This window comes from Scophthalmus maximus, unplaced genomic scaffold, assembly GCF_022379125.1.
Source record: "Scophthalmus maximus strain ysfricsl-2021 unplaced genomic scaffold, ASM2237912v1 un_1, whole genome shotgun sequence".
Taxonomy (NCBI): domain Eukaryota; kingdom Metazoa; phylum Chordata; class Actinopteri; order Pleuronectiformes; family Scophthalmidae; genus Scophthalmus; species Scophthalmus maximus.
In genome coordinates, this window is record NW_025917010.1 from 112,601 (window position 1) to 132,277 (window position 19,677).

The window sequence follows — 19,677 nt, forward strand, 5'->3', positions numbered from 1 at the left end:
GCTAGGGGAGAACAAACAGCTGAATCAAGGTTCCCTCGAACCTAATCAAAAAAGAAAACCTAATCGAGTCTTGGTGTTGACAAGTCAAGTCAAGGCACAATGTTTTTTTTTTTTGTTTTTTTTTTTTCAAAAAAAGAAATTGGCCTTGGAGAGGATTAGATAACAGGAAAAGTCAACCAAGAGATCGAAGCTCTTTGTGCAAAATAATTTATCATTCAAATCATGTAAAATCTCAACAAGAGATTAAAAACTACGTCCTAACGTTTCACCAAATTTTTGGCTTCTTCAGAGGAGAATAGTCAGTGGTAAGTACACACATCTCACCCAATATAGTAAATAAGTCTCTCATCCTCATCAAAAGAAGGGTTTGGCCAGCCTCCCAGCATCTGATCCCAATCGGAAATCAGCACCCACTTGGCTGTTCAGGGTTGTTAATCATCCGCAACTGGTACAAAAGCCCCCAGCTAAGTGTGCTCAGACGATTTGGTTTTTAGAAAAAGTAGCAACACCCATGGCACTGGCCGGCTAGGTTTGGGAAAGAAAAGATGTTTTAAAAAGGGGGAGTCCACTGACTCTCTTCATTGCACAGGCACATGGGGTTTTCCTCCTTCATTTTCAACAGGATATCACAACAGTGAAAGACTGGGTTTTCGGGGACCCGAATACCATTGTTGGTAGACTGGTCACCCTCCATCCACCATTGCACAACAGCCTGTAAGGCCCTCATCATGTAGCCCAGAATACCAAGTTGGTAGACTGGGCTCATTTATTTTGACCATCTGCAACTTCCTGTCTCCGGTCTGCAGTCCCCCAGTTCAGACGACCTCATTGAGGCCATTAGGAATACCTGTTTTTAATTTGGCAATCCAGAACCTCCCGGGCCCGCACTCTCTGGGCTGCCGACCAGTGGGGCTGGCCTTCCAGGCCTGCAATAATCAAATCATCTGCCCCATGTGTCCGGAAAGGATCATACAGTGCAGACACTTTGGTAGATTTGTTGATGTGATAAAGGTGCTGTTGTAGTCGGTACAATAATTTATTTTGTGTTTGTCTGACATACAGTTTTCCACACAATTTACACTCAATCAAATGCACCACATTCCTGCAATCCAGCTGGATCCTTTCCCATACTGGAACATCCGATGCTGTATATCTATTGAAGGCAAATGTAATCACCCTAAAGTGTCTGTTTCTATGTTGTGGTGCACTAGATGGTAGGTGGGCATGAACCAACAAATCTTTTAAATTTGTATTCCTTTTAAAAGCAGAAATGACTCTAAAATCCGAGAGAGGATCCATGACACTTTGTAGCCTTTTAAAGTTTGTTTTAACACAGGAATTGAGTTGGAGGGACGCCGAGGAGAAGTTCGACACCAGAGGAACCAATTTTTTATGCTGTTCCACTCTGGTGATCCACTCTCCGCCCTCGAAGCCTCTCTCGACTTCCATCTTTATAGACCTCAGAAAAGTGCGACCATAACCTCTCTTCTTGAGAGCACTAAAGAGTATTGTCGTTGCCCTTTCGACATCATCCCGCCTAGTACAAATCCTATGGAACCTTATAATTTGGGATTTAACAATCCCCTTAAAGGCATGTTTAGGATGAAAACTGTTCTTATGTAACAGAGCGTGTGTGTCCGTGGGTTTAAAGAACACTCTGGTCCCTAATGTCCACTTTTGTGGGTCTTCTTTTATGATAAAAACTCAATCTGTAAAGTTTGTAAGTTATACTTCACTTTTATTGAATCATGATGGCTATTTAAAGTGTCAATGTAATAATTTAATTTAAAATCCAACTCTGGATGGTTCCAAACTCCAAATATATCATCCAGATACCTCAGCTGGAAAAACTGAGTTTTAAGGTACTTGGGAAAGAGGGTTCGTTCCCAGTCAGCCATATAGATATTGGCATATGCCGGGGCGAACCTTTTCCCCATGGTCGTGCCGTGTATCTGGAGGATAAAACTTGGAGTCAAAGACAAAGTCATTACGTGTCAATCCTAATTCTAAAAGCTGGAGGAGGGCCTCATCTGGTCTGTGCGAATCTGGATAACGGTCAAAAACTTGTGAAACTGCCTTCAGGCCAAGTTTAGTATCTATATTTGTATACAAAGCGTCTAGGTCAACAGTGAAAAACATGGCTCCGGGAGGACCAGCAATGGTTCGGATCTCATTCGCAAACTCATACGTGTCTTTGATATAACTTCCATGCTTCTGGGACAAGGGATTCAAAAAAACGTCAATATATCCAGCGGCTCTACATGATTCACTCCCACAGTCGGACACAATTGGCCGGCCAGGGGGAATGGTGTGCGGAACTGTCCAAGTGCTCGGATACTTATGGATCTTTGGGAGCAGATATAATTTTCTTGGACGGGGAGGATCTTGACCAAACAAATAAAACCTTTGTTTAGAAGAGATGTATTTCTTCCTGTACAAATCCTCCACAATCCCCCGGACCAAGACCCGAGTCTCTCTTTAAAAGGTTATCCAATGCTCCTCTCTGCTCACTGGTTAAGTTGTCTACATCTTTTCTGAAGCCATAACTCCTTTCCAGTTGTGTCCTGTCCCAGCGTATCAGTTGTTGCAATGGTTCCGGGACAAGGTCCCATTCGGGTTCCCACTTGGAGGGTTCTATAAAAGGTCGAGAGATAGACTGTACAGAGAATTCAAAGTGGTACAATAATTTAAGACGCCTATGATACTCGTACAAATCTTGTTTTAGACCATTTTTATCCAGTTGCAATGGTGTCAGAATAAAAGAGAGGCCCCTCTCCTAATCATCCTGATTCGACACAAAAGTTTCGGACAGGTTCAAAATGTTCGAAGGCATGGGGGTGAGAATTGTCATTCTGCCAGCCCTTAGTTTAACTGTCTCATCCAATATTTAAAAATGTCAGAAGCCGTTTTTGTGGTCCAATGGACAGGATGTCGGTCGTGCACCTTAAAAAAAACTGGTTTTGAACCATTTTTAATGTTGTGAACTGCTGTACCAAAAATTTGTTTGTTTGTTTTGCCAGCTGCTGTGTTTTGTAGGAGAGCTTGTCTGAACAGTGGATCAACGGCACATATGTCTGCATTTGGAAATGTCTTCCGAGTCACAGCCACCAATTGTTGCAACTGCTTTTTAATAGTTTCCAACAAATTCTCTCGCAGACAGTTGTTCAGGCCTACCGATAACACAACTTTCTGGGTAGCGGTACATGCATCCAGTTTAGCAAGAATTCCCTTAAGGTGATGGATTTGGGCGCCGGGGAAGCTCTCGACTTGGACCGATGGATATCCGTGGTCAGGGATCCTAGATAAATTAGAGTCCCCCAGGACGACCAACGGATCAGTGACCTCAAAGGACCAAATCCTGATATTTTTTTTTGGATGGCATTTAGGTGGTCTTCTAAGTGGTCCCCGCGGAGCAGGTTCTGGGGTGGGAGGGGACTCCGGGTCGGCGCGGCTAGTGAGAGTAGTCTCCCTTCCCGGAGGATCCTCCCCCTCGCCCGTAGTGCTTCCCGAGAGCCCCTCCTCAATCCCACTGGATGCAAGTACCGCCAAATTAGACAGCATATTTATATCAGCATTAACCGTCTTCATTTCCAGCAACTCACCAGTATCATCCAGTGTACCCAAATCAAAAGTCGGACATGGGAAGGGGAAGGGATCCTCCAAGTCCTCACCCACCCTAGGGAAGCGGGCTCCGGAAACCGTCCAGCGGCAGGAAGCGGGCTATGTCGCCGAGTGGAGGCCACTCGACCCCCCCTTGCCCGGCGCCCCGGGGGTCCTAAAAATAGGCGGCGGGCGCCCACGCGCTCGGGGGGGCCCCGGCTTTGACGCGGGCTGGTCGGTCGGCCCCGGGAAAAAAATGGAGAAAACAGCCTCCCGCGGCCGCGGCACCGCGGCGGTCCACAGGGAGGCTCCCTCCCGCGCCGGGGTATTGCCATTGGCCCGGGGGGTCCCAGGGGTCGCTGCCATTGGACGCTTTCCCTTACTGGGGTGTTTCAATTGGACGCTTTCCCCCCCGGGGTATTTCAATCGGACCCTTTCCCTTGCTGGGGTATTTCAATTGTACGCTTTCCCTCGGTGGGGTATTTCAATCGGACACTTTCCATTTCAATACCCCATTTCAATACCCCGGTGGCTCGAGTGGAAGAGACCAACTGGACATTGTCCAATTGGAATACCCTGACCTCAGCTCTAAGGTATTTGAATCGGCACGTACACTTCAAATACCTTAGAGCTGAGGTCAGGGTATTCCAACTGGACAATGGCAAGGTATTGCCATTGGACACCTCGGTCACTAATGGACACCTCGGTCACTAATGTCCACTTCAAATACCTTTGCATTGCAGCCGAGGTATTTGAATTGGACGATGTCAAGGTATTGCCATTGGACATGTTTCCCCCCCCAGGAGGACTTTGCTGGGCGGGTGGCTCGAGTGGAAGAGACCAACTGGACATTGTCCAATAGGAATACCCTGACCTCAGCTCTAAGGTATTTGAAGTGTACGTCCCACTTCAAATACCTTAGAGCTGGGGTCTGGGTATTCCAACTGGACAAAGGCAAGGTGGTCTCTTCCACCCTGCCAGCACAGTCCTCGTCAAGAGGGGGAACATGTCCACTTGTTGGAAGTGCAACTTTTCACCATGAGGACAAGCTGGAAACACGAGGACACGTGTCCAAAGGCCATTCCCCGAGGTATTGCGGTAAGGGGGTAAGCGGCTGCAACCCTGCGGACTTTTCCACGGTGTCCAATGGCAATACCTTGCCATTGTCCAATTGGAATACCCTGACCTCAGCTCTAAGGTATTTGAAGTGTACGTCCCACTTCAAATACCTTAGAGCTGGGATCCGGGTATTCCAAGTGGACGACGGCAAATCATAGCTGCCTGCAAACACTCGGTGACAGTACGGGACCTCAAAAGCAATTGGGAGATATGCCCTACGTCCGCCCAGGTCCAATCGCAGATTTCGGAGCAAGTTGATTTTCCACTATGTGCAGCTTTAATTCGGGGGAAAAAAAAAAAAATCATCTTTGCGATGGAATGGGCCACACATGTGAAAATTTAACCATGTCATCCTCTCCTCATACAGAACACATGGTGTAAATATGAAAAAATTCGGAGCAAGCGAAGTCCCTGTTTGCGTTGTTCTCGCTCGTTAATTGGTCGTACATTCTGATTGGCTGGTCTGTTGAAGCATGCCTCTAACATCAGTGTAGCACACAACCTGCATGTAGCTGATCTGCGCTGTGATTGGTCGAGGGTCTTAGAACATGAGGTGTGAAGCCCCTTTAAAGACCCGGAGGAGCAGTCGACGTACAGGGACTGCGGGCGAAAGAAAGACGTGAGTGTGAACTTATTATTTAATGTGCAATGTCTTGAATATGTTGAATGCCATTTCTTATCATTATTGTTATGACTGATTTGACAATGGTCCATGTAATAGGAGAGATGTGAATGCTTGTATTTAATATATTTTGCAGAGTTTAAATTGATTAAGTAATTCAAAAGAAAAAAAAAAACTTTTCCTGCCGTTTTTTTCTTTACTATTATCTATCAAAAGTGTTCATACCTCTCACAACAGTGTGCTTATCTCGCCGTTGGTCGTCTTTAATGTCTTTTTTATTGCATTTCAGTATTTTTTTCGGCACTTTGAATGTGCGCACTGAGCTTGCTGCGGAGGGACGCACTTTCCAAGACGCACACACACACACACACACACACACACACACGTGCACACGTGCACACACACACACACACACATCATTTTCAACAGTAATTATTAATCTTGTTGTTAGGGTTAGGGTTTTTTGTTGTTGTTTCTTTACAGGGAAAATGCATAGTTGCCCATTGTGTCAACGCTATTTCAGTGCCCTTAACAAGCACCTGAAGAACATGCACCTGATCCATAATGCGGAAGAGAGGCGGCTGCTGCTCAATATGGCATCTGGAAGGGTGAACATCAGAGCTGCACCCTGCCCTGTTCCAGGGTGCCAGAACCAGCTCTCCCGGCTGGACAGGCACATTAACCAGTCTCATGCCGAGCTCACCATTGCTGAAAGGGCGGCAAAAATGAATCAGGCCAAGAGAATCCGCACAATGGAACTCTTGGCCGAGCTCAGGGCTACAGATCCGACCCCCGCGATGCAGTCTCTGTTGGACGTCAACCCGAATCCCCTGGAGGAGGAAATAGATGTTGCTCCACCGTCCCCCGTGGCAGATTGCGGCTCGGCCGAGTGCAGGCGCATTCGGCTCGGGTACGAGCGGGAGCTGGAAGGAGTAAAGGCAGAGAGGGACGAGTTCTGCGCCGAGGTCCGACTTCTCCGCACAAAGCTGCAAAAGCAGCTGCGCAGCATGAAGAGTGGCCGCACCACTGCAGTTGAGAGCCAGGAGGACGTGAGTGTCTCTCTCTCTCTCTCTCTCTCTCTATCTCTCTCTCTCTCTCTTTTCCATTCTCCCTGTCTTTGTGTGTCTGATTTTTTTGTTTTTCACCAACTTTGATAGGAACGCATGACGGAGGGAGGCCGGTCCTCGGCCGCGTCGGAGGAGGCGGGCCGGTCCTCGGCTGCGTCGGAGAAGGCGGGCCCGTCCTCGGCCGCGTCGGAGAAGGCGGGCCCGTCCTCGGCCGCGTCGGAGAAGGCGGGCCCGTCCTCGGCCGCGTGGGAGGAGGAGGCGGGCTCGTCCTCCTTCAGCCCGTGGAGTTCCGGCAGCGGCATGGGGAACCTCATGAGGCGGCAAAAATTAATCAGGCCAAGAGAATCCGCACAATGGAACTCTTGGCCGAGCTCAGGGCTACAGATTCGACCCCCGCGATGCAGTCTATGTTGGACGTCAACCCGAGTCCCCTGGAGGAGGAAATAGATGTTGCTCCACCGTCCCCCGTGGCAGATTGCGGCTCGGCCGAGTGCAGGCGGCTCGGGTACGAGCGGGAGCTGGAAGGAGTAAAGGCAGAGAGGGACGAGTTCTGCGCCGAGGTCCGACTTCTCCGCACAAAGCTGCAAAAGCAGCTGCGCAGCATGAAGAGTGGTCGCACCACTGCAGTTGAGAGCCAGGAGGACGTGAGTGTCTCTCTCTCTCTCTCTCTCTCTCTCTCTCTCTCTCTCTCTCTCTTCCATTCTCCCTGTCTTTGTGTGTCTGATTTTTTTGTTTTTCACCAACTTTGATAGGAACGCGTGACGGAGGGAGGCCGGTCCTCGGCCGCGTCGGAGGAGGCGGGCCGGTCCTCGGCCGCGTCGGAGAAGGCGGGCCGGTCCTCGGCCGCGTCGGAGAAGGCGGGCCCGTCCTCGGCCGCGTCGGAGGAGGAGGCGGGCTCGTCCTCCTTCAGCCCGTGGAGTTCCGGCAGCGGCAGGGGGAACCTCATGAGGCAAATAAGCCTCCCACCGTCGATGGGTAAGCATATGTTGATAACATGGTAATTAATTTGGCTTTTTCATGCCATTGGACAGCAGAGTCTGTATATCACAACGCCTTAAATTGTGTGTCGTTACAGAGGACTACCTTAGGACGTACAGGGCCCACCACGAGGGCCTAGACCCGACCCCCAAAATGACCGAAAATGCCATATCCAAGGTCAGCAGGGTGAAAACTTTCATCTTGTATATGGCCAACAACCGCAGCCGGTTGTCCGACTGGCTTTTTCTGGATAACATGTCCAGGATCCGCGGGTGAGTGACAATGACATTACAATTTGGTTTGTACGTTGAAAGATTCTATTTGATTCATTTTATCCGCCCTCTCTTCAAACAGCTGGTCCCGAAGTGTGGTGGAGGGCGGGATGAAAATTACCACAGCAAAATTCTATTTGCAGAACGCCCTGCACTTCGTTCGATTTATGACCGGGATCCCGCCCAAGACCTGCCGCCTCACTCGGGTGCAGTTCACCTCCGTGGAGAGGGAATTGAAGACGGGGGTGAGGTCGCTGCAGCGGAGGGTGGTTGTCCACCAGATGTCAACAAAAAGGATCAAAATTAGCAAGCTGCCGTCCCGCCAGGCCCTGAGGGGTTGACTCTCCGCTGCTGCTGCCGCCATCCCACAGCTGCTGGGTAAGTTGTCCGCAAGTCTGCTTGCCAACAGGAAACGTGGAATGTTGACCAAGGCGCAGCTCATTCTGAGCGCTTTGCTTCCCCCCCCCCCCCCTCTTTTCATCAGGCAAACTCGAGGTGGAATTTGAAAACACCAGCCGTTTCCTCTACTACGGCTACCAGTGTGCCTACTGGAGCTGCCTGTTCGGGCACAGGCCGGGGGTCTATGCTAATATGACAGACAACGAGGTGGAGGAGGCAAAGACCCTCGGCCAGGGGCTACCTGCTCCACGTGAGTGCTATCTCTGACACTGTTAGCTTTGAAGTTAGCCCCGATGTCTACTGCGGTGCGTGTACTTAACCCAGTCTCCCCGTACTCTCTCCCTTCTCTACGTGTCTGTGTCGTGACAGATTAAAGAACACAAGACGAACAGGACATTTGGGGAGGCCCAAATGTTCCTGAACCCCACAGAGTTCACCTGGCTAGAGAGATGGATGGCAATAAAACGAAGCCTCCCCGATGCCAACAAATTTGTACTATATACAAAGGGCAAGGGGCCATCCAAAAACTTAAATACCAACTTGCAGTCGGCCTGGAAGGACATGGGGTTAGGGGGGGTGATTAATTTCACCCTCATAAGGACGGCCGTGGCAACTTATGTAAGTTGACATTAAATTCAAGACGAGTAGTGTGGAGGCCGAAAGCGCCGTTGCGAGTGCTGTCGTTAATTTCTCTGCAATTTTACAATCTTTTCCAGGCAAAAAAGTCCCAAGATCCCAAAAGCCGGAAAAAGGTCGCGGACTTCATGTGTCACGACACCAGGACGGCGGATAAGTTTTACGTGGCCAACCCTGACCACTGTGAGGCAGAGGAGGTCAGGGCCCTGGTCAGAGAGAGCCTCCTCGTGGGAGAGGGAGGAGAGAACGAGATGCAGCAGCAGCAGCAGCAGCAGAAGCAGCAGGAGTCGGAGGAGGAGGAGGAGATGGGAGTCGGCGGCGGTGGCGAGGGCGGCAGTGGCAGCAGCAGCAGCGGCGGCAGCGGCGGCGAAGAGGACGAGGCGGCCCCCTCATCTTCGACAGCAAACCCACCGCCACAGGAGGTCGAGGAGGAGGGGACGCCCCGGAAAAAAAAGATGAAAAGAGACTGCTCAGTCGTTATCAGTCCCTTCAAGTCAATTCCAGAAAAGAAGATAATCAAGGAGCAGAGTATGCAAAGGATGAGAGTGAGGAGGCTCCGATTCCCCCCCCAAAAAATCATATAATTCTTTCATATTATGTGTTAAATGTCTTATTGTGTTGTTTTATAGCTTTTATTGTGTGGTGTTTTGATTGTTTTAACGTGTGTGCTCTTTTTAGCTCTTAGAGATTGATTTGTGTGGTGTTTTGATTGTTTTAACGTGTGTGCTCTTTTTAGCTCTTAGAGATTGATTTGTGTGGTGTTTTGATTGTTTTAAAGTGTGTGTGCTCTTTTTAGCTCTTAGAGATTGATTTGTGGTGTTTTGATTGTTTTAAAGTGTGTGTGCTCTTTTTAGCTCTTAGAGATTGATTTGTGTGGTGTTTTGATTGTTTTAAAGTGTGTGTGCTCTTTTTTAGCTCTTAGAGATTGATTTGTGTGGTGTTTTGATAAATATGATGTTTTTTGTGAAATAAATGGTTAAATTGTGAATACTTCTCTTTATTTCCACGCACACACACATTTTTATTCATATAACTCTCAAAAACCAAAAAAAATACACTTGTTTTTAATCAATATAATACCAATACTAACTCCTCGTGTCATACCTAGTATCGTTGTGTACAAAGGCAGAAAAAGAAATGACTTTTGACATTGTCCAATTGGAATACCCGGACCTCAGCTCTAAGGTATTTGAAGTGTACATCCCACTGGTCTCTTCCACCCGGCCAGCACAGTCCTCCTCAGTGGGGGGAACATGTCCACTCGGTGGAAGTGCAACCTTCCACCGAGTGGACAAGGGGGGGGAAACATGGAGACGCGTGTCCAATAGCAATACCTTGCCATTGTCCAATTGGAATACCCTGACCTCAGCTCTAAGGTATTTGAAGTGGGCATCGTCCACCAGAGTGTGGTTGCTCTTTTGGCCTCACAGGCTGTGGGGACCTCAAACGTCCATCAAAGGCGCTTTTCCCGATGCACACTGAGCCCCTGATCAATAAAGTACCGAGCACTGTCCCCAGCGACCGTCCGTCGGGTCGAGGGAGGGGCGAAAGGGAAGATTTCCAAGTCGTTGTCCGATGGCAATACCTTTGAGTGGGAAAAAAGAGTGTGGTTGCTCTTTTGGCCTCACAGGCTGTGGGGACCTCAAACGTCCATCAAAGGCGCTTTTCCCGATGCACACTGAGCCCCTGATCAATAAAGTACCGAGCACTGTCCCCAGCGACCGTCCGTCGGGTCGAGGGAGGGGCGAAAGGGAAGATTTCCAAGTCGTTGTCCGATGGCAATACCTTCCCGTTGGAATCCACAAAAACACTCTGAGCTGTTTGGGGGTCTTCCCAGAGGGTCAGAACCCCCAAAATTCAACCAGGTGCCCTGCTGTGACCACAGATAAGGCACCTAAACTTTGGTGGCTCTGGGTGCTGTGGAAAAAAATTTAACCCACTCTTGCCTTTTTCTCCTCAGAAGGGGGTGAGACACACTGAGCGCAACACCCTCTGATGGGAAATCTCATAATCTGAGCAAACTTCTTTTCTGGCGCCCGTGGGTTTACGGGGCTGAAATATGTCGACGTACGCTCGTTTTGGAGCGTACCCACGGTGGTTCCGCGTTTCTGGGACTTTGGTGCACTCTGCGGGAACGTGACCACTTGCAATTCAAAATGAATGGTGTTTAAAAATAGGGAAAATCCCACTCTAAAGTCCACGAAGTGGACGGCATCGTATCTTGGCCAAAAAAGCCACAAATGGAGAGTAATATCTACGGGCGCACCACACCTCCGCTATAATCCACGATCCCCAGCCTCGGCCCGCTGCGACCTCCCCGCGGCTAGTTCCTCTCAGGGGCACCGTAGGGTTAGGGTTAGGGTTAGGTTAAGGGGACTGAGCCCATCTCCCGGAGGAGACGGGAATGGCACTCTCCACCCACCCAGTCCCATCACTCTGGTCCCAGGGCGGAGCAAATTGCATTCAAATAGAGGTAAGTATTATTGTACTTTACGAAAAGTAGGCAAGACTGTGCCTTACGAAAATGAAATTATTTTAAAAAGAATTGGTGTCCGGCTCTTTGGCAACGTTTCGACCGACTTGGTCTTCATCAGGCCAGCGGGACACATTAATTTCATAGTATTCCGAGTAAATTCATGGGATTAAAGTACAGCGTGAGCGATCCTGTCAGCTCGATGTGCGTTTGTCAAATGGGCTCCCTAACTGGGGCTCCTCCCTTTATACTCTCTGCTGAGCTCCTCCTTTTAACTCTAATTAGTTTCTTCATGAATTCCGTTAACCCCATAATCCCCAAACCCATTGGATCAGCCCAAACTTAGGGTCATGATCAGGGTAGAGACTGTGGTTAGGGTTAGGATCCCCAAATTAAGGTTAGGTCTGTGGTTTGGGGACCAAAGTGACAAGGGTTCTGGGTGGAGGGTTAGGGTTAGGGTTAGGGGTTAGGGTTAGGTGAAGGGATCTGATCCCGTCTCCTAAAGGAAACGGGTGGTGCACGCTCCATCCACCCGCCCCCATAATCTCGGTCCCGAAAAGGCTGGCGGCTCCGGAAGGGCTGGCGGTCCCGGAACGGCTGGTGGTCTCGGCGGTGGTGTCCGCCGCGCCGGACCTGAGTCCAGCCATCGTCATAGTCTCCCATTCCACTGGGTAAGCTAAGTAAAAAGAAATGAAATGAATTTGTTTTTTAACGAAAAATTTTTCCACGAAAAAAGCAATAAAAAATAAAACTTTTTATAAAATAAACAACTTAGGAAGGTGTTTCCTGGCTCCACTGGGTAAGGTAAGTATAAAGAAAGGTAAGTCTAATTGAAATAAAATGAATTCGTTTTTTTACGAAAAAATTTTTTTACGAAATAAAAAAATAATATATATATTTTATAAACAAACAACTAAGGAAGGTGTGTCCTGGCGACGTTTCGACCCTCTCTGGGTCTTCTTCAGGCCTAAAAAGACACACAAAAAACTTCTATGTTCGGTCTGGCTGGAGAGATGTTTACTGCTCGAGGTTCGTGTGAGAAGTGAGCTCCCACTGAGGCTCCTCCTTTTATATCCTCAGTTGAGCTCCTCCTTTTTTGTTCTCTATGTGATTTGTGTATTGGGTTTTATACAAATTGGTGTGTGATCTTGTTTCCCACTAACCGCACAATCCCCCCAAAAAATATATATAATAATTAATAAATAATAAATAAAAATAAAATTAAAATGTATATCAAGCACTATAGAAGTGTTTTTAATCTTATAATGCCCAAATGATATATTTATTGTTCTTAATCTTTTAAATAAGTTATAAATTCCAATAAACTTGTTTTAAGTTAATTTATTATTAGAATGTGATAAGTGTTTCGGGCTTGGGATGAGGTTAATTTAGGGTATAGGATGAGGTTAGGTTTAGGGTATTAGACCAAGATTAGGGTTAGGGGTTAAGGTTAGGATAAGAGTAAATATTAGGGTTAAGGTTAGGGCCTGAGATCAGGGTTAGGACGAGGGTAATGGCCTGGTCCTCCCCATGGAGGCCCAGGAAATGCACGGTCCTTCCCCCTGGTCCCTCTTCCTCCCCGGTCCCCAGAAGAGCCGTCCCGGTTTTGCGGTTGGGGTCGCTGGTGAATGGTCTGGTCACGGAAGCGACCCCGTCTTCCGTAACGGACCTGCTGCCCCCTCGTTGGCAGTGGAAAACATAGCCATAATAAAAAAAGTGAAAAAAAGTTTTTTTCGTATCTTTTATTTTTCAATGTTTCTATCTCTTTAATAATAAAAAAATCAAAGAGACCTTACCAAATAAGGTTTTAATAAATAAAAGGAAGCTTAACCCCTTAATAAAATACAAGAATAAAAAAACAACAAAAAAAAAACAAAACTCCCTGTTAATCAACGAAAAAAAGTGCCCCCTGTGCGACGTTTCGACACTTCCGTGTCTTCTTCAGGCTGGGCACTTCAGCAAACGGTAGACAAAAGTCTAATCAATCAAAAAAAGGTAGCTAAAACAAAGTAATAACGGCTAACAAGCTAGTAGCGGCTAACGAGCTCACCCTCTGTGTGTTGCCTCTGCTGTTGCTCCGCTCCAAGTGAGCAGGCTGCAGCGTGCGCTGCTATTAACACCCTCCCCTGTATGGAGTAAATTGGTGTCACCCAGTTTTTTAGTTTGACCAATACCAAATGTAAAATAAAATCCCTTTAACCCCATAAATGCCAATAGGTTTTTAATGAAAGCATTTAATTCAATGAATAAAATCAATTGTTTTAAACTCTTTAATAAATTAAAACTACTTAAACAATTTTATTTTAATTGTTAAACATATGAATTACTACTTTGATAAATTTTAACCCTTAAGTAATTAATTTTAAAACCCTAAAACTAATGAAATAATTATGACTTATAAAAAATTGTTTTAATGTATCTATTATCCAAATGTTTATCTTCTAATCTCTAAATCTTTAATCTACAAATTGTTTTAACTACAAAATATGTAATTAAATTAAATGTTCTAACTCTTAAATAAAATAAATTATTTTTTTTATTCCAATTATTTTACATAGAAATCAGTACTGTAATAAATTATAACTCTTAATTTAATAATTTTAAACCCTAAAAATATGAAAATTTTAACTTTTTAATTGTAAATGTAATATATCAATTGTCCAAATTTTTCATTTTTTTATTTTTAACAGATGTAATTTGCATAACAACAAAATTACTAAATTAGGGTTAGATTTAGATAAAATTAAGTAGTTAGGGTTAGGATTAGGGGGTTAGGGTTAGGGCTAAAATATGGATAGGGCTAAGAACAAGCCACATATAATGGTTAGGTTTAGGGTTAAGTTTAGGTAGGGGTTAAGAGGTTAGGGTTAGGGTTAGGGGGTTAGGGTTAGGGGGTTAGGGGGTTAGGGGGTGGGGGTTAGGGTTAGGGTTAGGGGGTTAGGGGTTAAAAAGATTTAAACAGCATAGCTGTTAGATGCACTGTCCATCAAAAACGATCTCCAAAAGGCATCTACACCTCATTGAGGCCTTTCGGATGTCTGGTGTCTAATTTGGAGATCCAGATTCTTTCAGCCCTGAGCCTCTAGGCTCTATTGAAAAGTCCACGTCTGGTGTTGAGATGCAGTCACACTGGTGTTTTGTAAGGTGCTGAAATGCAGTCACACTGCTGTTTGCAGTATTCGGCCCGATATTGGGTCCGACAGTAAGGGCTCTGTGGCCATATATACACACGTCTGGTGCTGAAATGCAGTCACACTGGTGTTTTGTAAGGTGCTGAAATGCAGTCACACTGCTGTTTGCAGTATTCGGCCCGATATTGGGTCCGACAGTAAGGTCCTTTAATCATAAATGCATGTCTGGTGCTGAAGTGGTCACACTGCTGTTTGCAGTATTCGGCCCTGTTTTGGGTCCGACAATAAGGGCTCTGTGGCCACATATACACGTCTGGTGCTGAAATGCAGTCACTCTGGTGTTTGTAAGGTGCTGAAATGCAGTCACACTGCTGTTTGCAGTATTCGGCCCTATTTTGGGTCCGACAATAAGGGCTCTGTGGCCACATATACACGTCTGGTGCTGAAATGCAGTCACACTGCTGTTTGCAGTATTCGGCCCTATTTTGGGTCCGACAATAAGGGCTCTGTGGCCACATATACACGTCTGGTGCTGAAATGCAGTCACTCTGGTGTTTGTAAGGTGCTGAAATGCAGTCACACTGCTGTTTGCAGTATTCGGCCCGATATTGGGTCCGACAGTAAGGTCCTTTAATCATAAATGCATGTCTGGTGCTAAAGTGGTCACACTGCTGTTTGCAGTATTCGGCCCTATTTTGGGTCCGATAATAAGGGCTCTGTGGCCCATATACACGTCTGGTGCTGAAATGCAGTCACACTGGTGTTTGTAGTAATAGATGCTGTGGTTATGTATTTATACTGTCTGGTGCTGAAATGCAGTCACTGGTGTTAATAGCAAAAGAGGCCCCTGGCTCTGTACCTACCAAATAAAACCCCATCTGGTGCTGAAATGCAGTCACCCTGGTGTTAGTAGCGATAAAGGCGCCCTGGCCATATATCCTAAAGAAATTAATGAAAAAATAAAAAAAATATATAATAAATAAAATCAAAAAATAATAATTAAAAATAAATAAAAAAATAAAAAAATAACAAAATAAAAATTAGTACACATCTGGTGCTGAAATGCAGTCATACTGGTGTTTATAAGGTGCTGAAATGCAGTCCCACTGCTGTATGCAGTATTTTGCCCAATATTGGGTTCGCTTGTGTTAATCTTTCTATATTGGCCCCAGCCTTTCACAAAGCTTATCTGCTTACCGGGTTTTCCATCCTCCTCTATCCTTCTGCTTTACACTTAATGAAGCAAGTGTTGGAGGAAGGAGTCGAACCCTGGGTCTTGACCAGTGGAGGGTACTGTCTGTCTGGGGGCCCTTGCTTTGAATCAGGCAGGGGGGTATTGTAATTAAATACTTAGCTCACTTATCTGGGGAATTTCAGCATCTGCACTTACATTCCCCTTACATGAGTGAGTTGTGAGTTGGTAGTTTTAAGGGTCTAACATGATGATAGATATAAACATATATGTTTGGAATGCTTGTAGTCTGTAGATGTGATTTAAGCTATAATAAGCTATATTCCACCCTTCTTTCATACATGGCAGAATGGAACCACCACCACCACGATCATCCCCTATCACCACCACCATCACCCCACCATCACCACCTCCGCCTCCTCCTCACCACTCGTAAGTAAGCTGTTCATGACCTAGAAAAAAAGCTAATTTCTAATGTAATTTGTATGTGTATATAGTAAAATGTAGGAATGTATCTCACTTATCTGGGGAATGTCAGCATCTCCGCTTACATTCCCCAAATGAGGGAGTTGTGAATGAAAGTTTAGGAGGTGGGAGGTGACATCCAGTTCAAGTGTGGGTCTGACCTCTGTTACTTATTTTATATATGACTTAATTCCAACATGGTACACACCAAAATAAAGCTCTTTCCAATAAATCACAATATAGTCATGATGAAAGGAGATGAGGCCCACAGAAATCAGTGGAGGCTGGGTAGAGGTTCACAAACCACGATTGCCGAAGATGGACTTGTAAGGAAGGTTACGGTCTGCCTTGGTGACCGGGATCTTGGGAAGATGGGGAGCGTCTCCATTAGATGTCTGAAGTTGAGCGGCCAGTTCAGAAGCTCGTTCTGCTACTGGAAGCTGAGTAGACCTTTCCACTCACTCTACAGTTTAAAACTTACAGTTATAAGGTTTGCACTTCACATGAGGTATTTTTTGTTCTTTACAAGTAAGGTCGAGGTCATTTGAATCCTTTGTACCTAATGTCATCTGTGTCCCATTATTTACTCATGATTGGTGGGAGTGTAAATGACTCTTAAACGACTCAAATACGTTTACTTTGGATATGCTTGATTTTGTTAAACATGCCTTTATTTTGTAGGGCCATTTCCTGGCAAGGCAGGAAATTGTTCCCTGAGAGTGGGTAACTTGAACGAGGGAGAAGTCCGAAAAGGAAAAGTGTGAAAACGGGATTTATAGGACGATATTGTGTTATTCTTTCACACAAATAAGCGCCTAGCTGGAACGGGAACAAGGTATTTTGTGATTTATGTTGTTTTATTCATGTTCTGTGAAGAAGTGTTTGATTTAACTCTTCATATAGCCATGCTGATGTCAAGTTCTACATCGTGGTTTAAGCTAGCTCTCTATTTTTTGGATATGCCTGCACATTTCTATTTAAATGTTTGGTTAAAGTGTCATTCAAAAGGTGTGTGTATGTTTGTAAGAGCTAATTTTTGTCATTTCTTTGTCCTGTAGCTCTTCCGGTGTTTTCGTACGGAGGATATGAAGGAGAGGAAAGTGTTTCTGTTCAAATGAAGGCTCACGGCTGAACATGAAAATAAAGGACACTAAGAAACCTCAGACAGACAGACAGGTCTACACCTCCACTGCTTCATCAAGTGTACAGCAGGAGGGTGAAATCCATCAGACAGACAGGTCTACACCTCCACTGCTTCATCAAGTGTACAGCAGGAGGGTGAAATCAGCTTTAGATCAGTCTGTAGATGTGATTTAAGCTATAATGAGCTATAGTCCACCCTTCTTTCATACATGGCAGAATGGAACCACCACCACCATCACCACCACCATCACCCCACCATCAGCACCTCCGCCTCCTCCACACCACTCGTGAGTAAGCTGTTCATGACCTAGAAAACAGCTAATTTCTAATGTCATTTATGTGTATATAGTAAAATGTAGGAATATATCTCACTTATTTGGGGAATGTCAGCATCTGCACTTACATTCCCCAAATGAGTGAGTTGTGAATGAAAGTCAAAAGATACGGCTCCAGAGACTAAGTCAATAATTTAATTATTTCCAATTAGTTAGGTGAGCATTTTTTGCACAATTAATACAAACACAATCAAGCACGCCATAATCTATATTTAGGCAAATGATGTATCTGATGATGTATATTTGGCCGCCCCCCGGAGCTCACGGGAGGCCCCCCCAGGGGCCATCGGCTCGGCCCACGACCCGCTGCCCGGGAGTCCGGGGAGAGAGAAAAAGAAAACCGGCAAAGTACGAGCTCCGGCCATCGCCGCACGCCCAGTCACGGAGCACCGCAGCCCGGGCCGGGCCGTCGGAGGCCGTCGGCTCAGCCCACGACCGGCTGCCCGGGAGTCCGGGGCCACATTGGCTCTGGGAGGAACCAAACCATCGTCACGCAGCAAAGTGCGGGCTAACCCTAACCCTAGCTTTTGAGTTAGACCAATTGTGTCTTTTTTAGTTTGTACATTACATGCACCTTATTTATTCAACCTATTATTAATTAACCTATTATTATTCCTATATTAACCACATTATCCTTAATGCCTTTTTTTTCTTTTTCCAGGAAACCTACATACAGGCACTATCTGCTTTGCCCATTTTGTCTTAAAACACAAGAGACCCTGTCATGCCATCTGCGGAGGGCATGCTTGAAGAACAGGACTGAAGCAGCCATCGAAGCCGTGGTTGAAAAGGCCAAGTTGGACGTTGTGGACCTCCTGAAGAATGGCAGGGCTTTTAGTTATGCAGTTATTAAATTATGGCAGATGCAAATCCAATCCAAAGGTTGGTGGCTTCTGCAATACTTCTTGTTCAATCCTCGGTGACCTCTCTGAGGCAAAAATGAAAAAGAGAACACAGCAGAACTACCTCAAGAGCTTGAAACAGTTGGTAGCAGTTTTTTATTATGATGTCAACAGTGTAGTAACTTGTTAGTAAAGTACCCTTTCAGCCAAGCTTCTGTATTTTGTTTTCTGAACCTTACTCAGCAGCATGAGCGGTTGTTAGTACATGCACATACTTAAATCCTCTTACTTCCTCTGACAGATTCTCGGTTTTCCTCACTGTCCAAACCAACCTGAGAAATGAGGATTTGCCACTCCATAAAGAGTGCCAGTACTTCATTGCCTTCAATGATTCTTTGCAGCACATCCTTGCCAAGCACTCAAAGAAAGAGATCACCCAAAAGAGGTTTGTACCCATATAAATGGTGAAGAACTGGTAGTCCTCTCTCTGCCTGCTGTAATATGATTTGTTAATAAATTTGATATTTTTTTCTCGTAGGCACAGCATGTTGATTGACGTGTTGTCAACAAAAAACTGCTTGGTTGTACTGGAGGCTGCCAAGAAGGAATTCTTGGCAGTTATAGGTAAACTGTCTGACAGTAGTTCTGACACCCTGGAGTCTGTCCAGAACATATTTGTGGTGTACTACCTCGAGGCTGTAGTACATCTACAAACTCCAACGACCGGGCGTGGTGGAGCACATGACTGTGAGTGTTTCTGTGTTATGTTGGTCTGCAGTGGTAAATTTCCCCCTGATATATTTGTCATTAACTCTACTAATTAATGTGTTATCCTCAGGAGAAAATGTGATTCGCATTCCATAATTGGGGTAAAGGAGCACAAGACAGCAGCACAGCAAGTGGCCGTGTTTACCCTGTCAGAGGAGGAGGAGCATGTAAGTTCATCACATTTCCTGTCAGAACCTGTCAGAACATAATTTCTGTTAAAGCAGAAAGTAATCTCAATTCCCTTTTCTCCTCTGCCAACAGTGGTTGGATGTGTACTACAGACTGGTGCGGCCACAGCTCCTGAGACCCACCAGGAAACGCAAGAGGGATGTGGAGGACGAGATGGATGGAGAAGAAAGATTCTTCCTTTCCACTGCAGGGAGGCAGATCCACAGTGCCTCCAAGGACCTGCACCGGTTGCACACAAGGCACAACCTCCCGTCAGTGACCAGCCAGATGGCACGCAGAGTCTTTGAGACGGCAGCTAAGAGCCTGACAGATTCTGAAAAATCAATGGTGGCCGATTACCTGACCCATTCCAGCGCAACAGCGGAGAAGCATTACCGCGTTAAGACGAGTGGACATGCTGTGACGGCTGCTGAGATTATGAAGGACATGGGTGGTGTCTCAAGGTG

General features: G+C 46.1%; 1 protein-coding gene and 1 long non-coding RNA gene across 2 annotated transcripts; both read left to right on the top strand.

The window, feature by feature from the left end:
- The first annotated feature begins 6,761 nt into the window (after nt 1–6,761).
- On the top strand, nt 6,762–9,625 carry LOC118292853. Its single transcript, XM_047330417.1, has 7 exons — nt 6,762–7,052; nt 7,161–7,383; nt 7,484–7,658; nt 7,741–8,036; nt 8,143–8,307; nt 8,427–8,675; nt 8,774–9,625. Exons 1-4 carry the CDS (start codon nt 6,762–6,764, stop codon nt 7,997–7,999), a joined length of 948 nt encoding a protein of 315 aa, XP_047186373.1. The 3' UTR covers nt 8,000–8,036; nt 8,143–8,307; nt 8,427–8,675; nt 8,774–9,625.
- Nucleotides 9,626–16,628: 7,003 nt separating this feature from the next.
- LOC124849808 lies at nt 16,629–19,022 on the top strand. The gene is made up of 5 exons (XR_007030362.1): nt 16,629–16,789; nt 17,013–17,933; nt 18,094–18,415; nt 18,576–18,719; nt 18,813–19,022. It is a non-coding gene; the product is annotated as an uncharacterized LOC124849808 (long non-coding RNA).
- Nucleotides 19,023–19,677: the final 655 nt, after the last annotated feature.

Excerpts from the sequence above, each read along its gene's own strand:
- LOC118292853 (XM_047330417.1), top strand. The coding sequence starts at position 6,762 with ATGGAACTCTTGGCCGAGCTCAGGGCTACAGATTCGACCCCCGCGATG. Across the intron at positions 7,053-7,160 it reads CAGTTGAGAGCCAGGAGGAC|GAACGCGTGACGGAGGGAGG; the intron begins GTGAGTGTCTCT and ends CAACTTTGATAG. Across the intron at positions 7,384-7,483 it reads AAGCCTCCCACCGTCGATGG|AGGACTACCTTAGGACGTAC; the intron begins GTAAGCATATGT and ends GTGTCGTTACAG.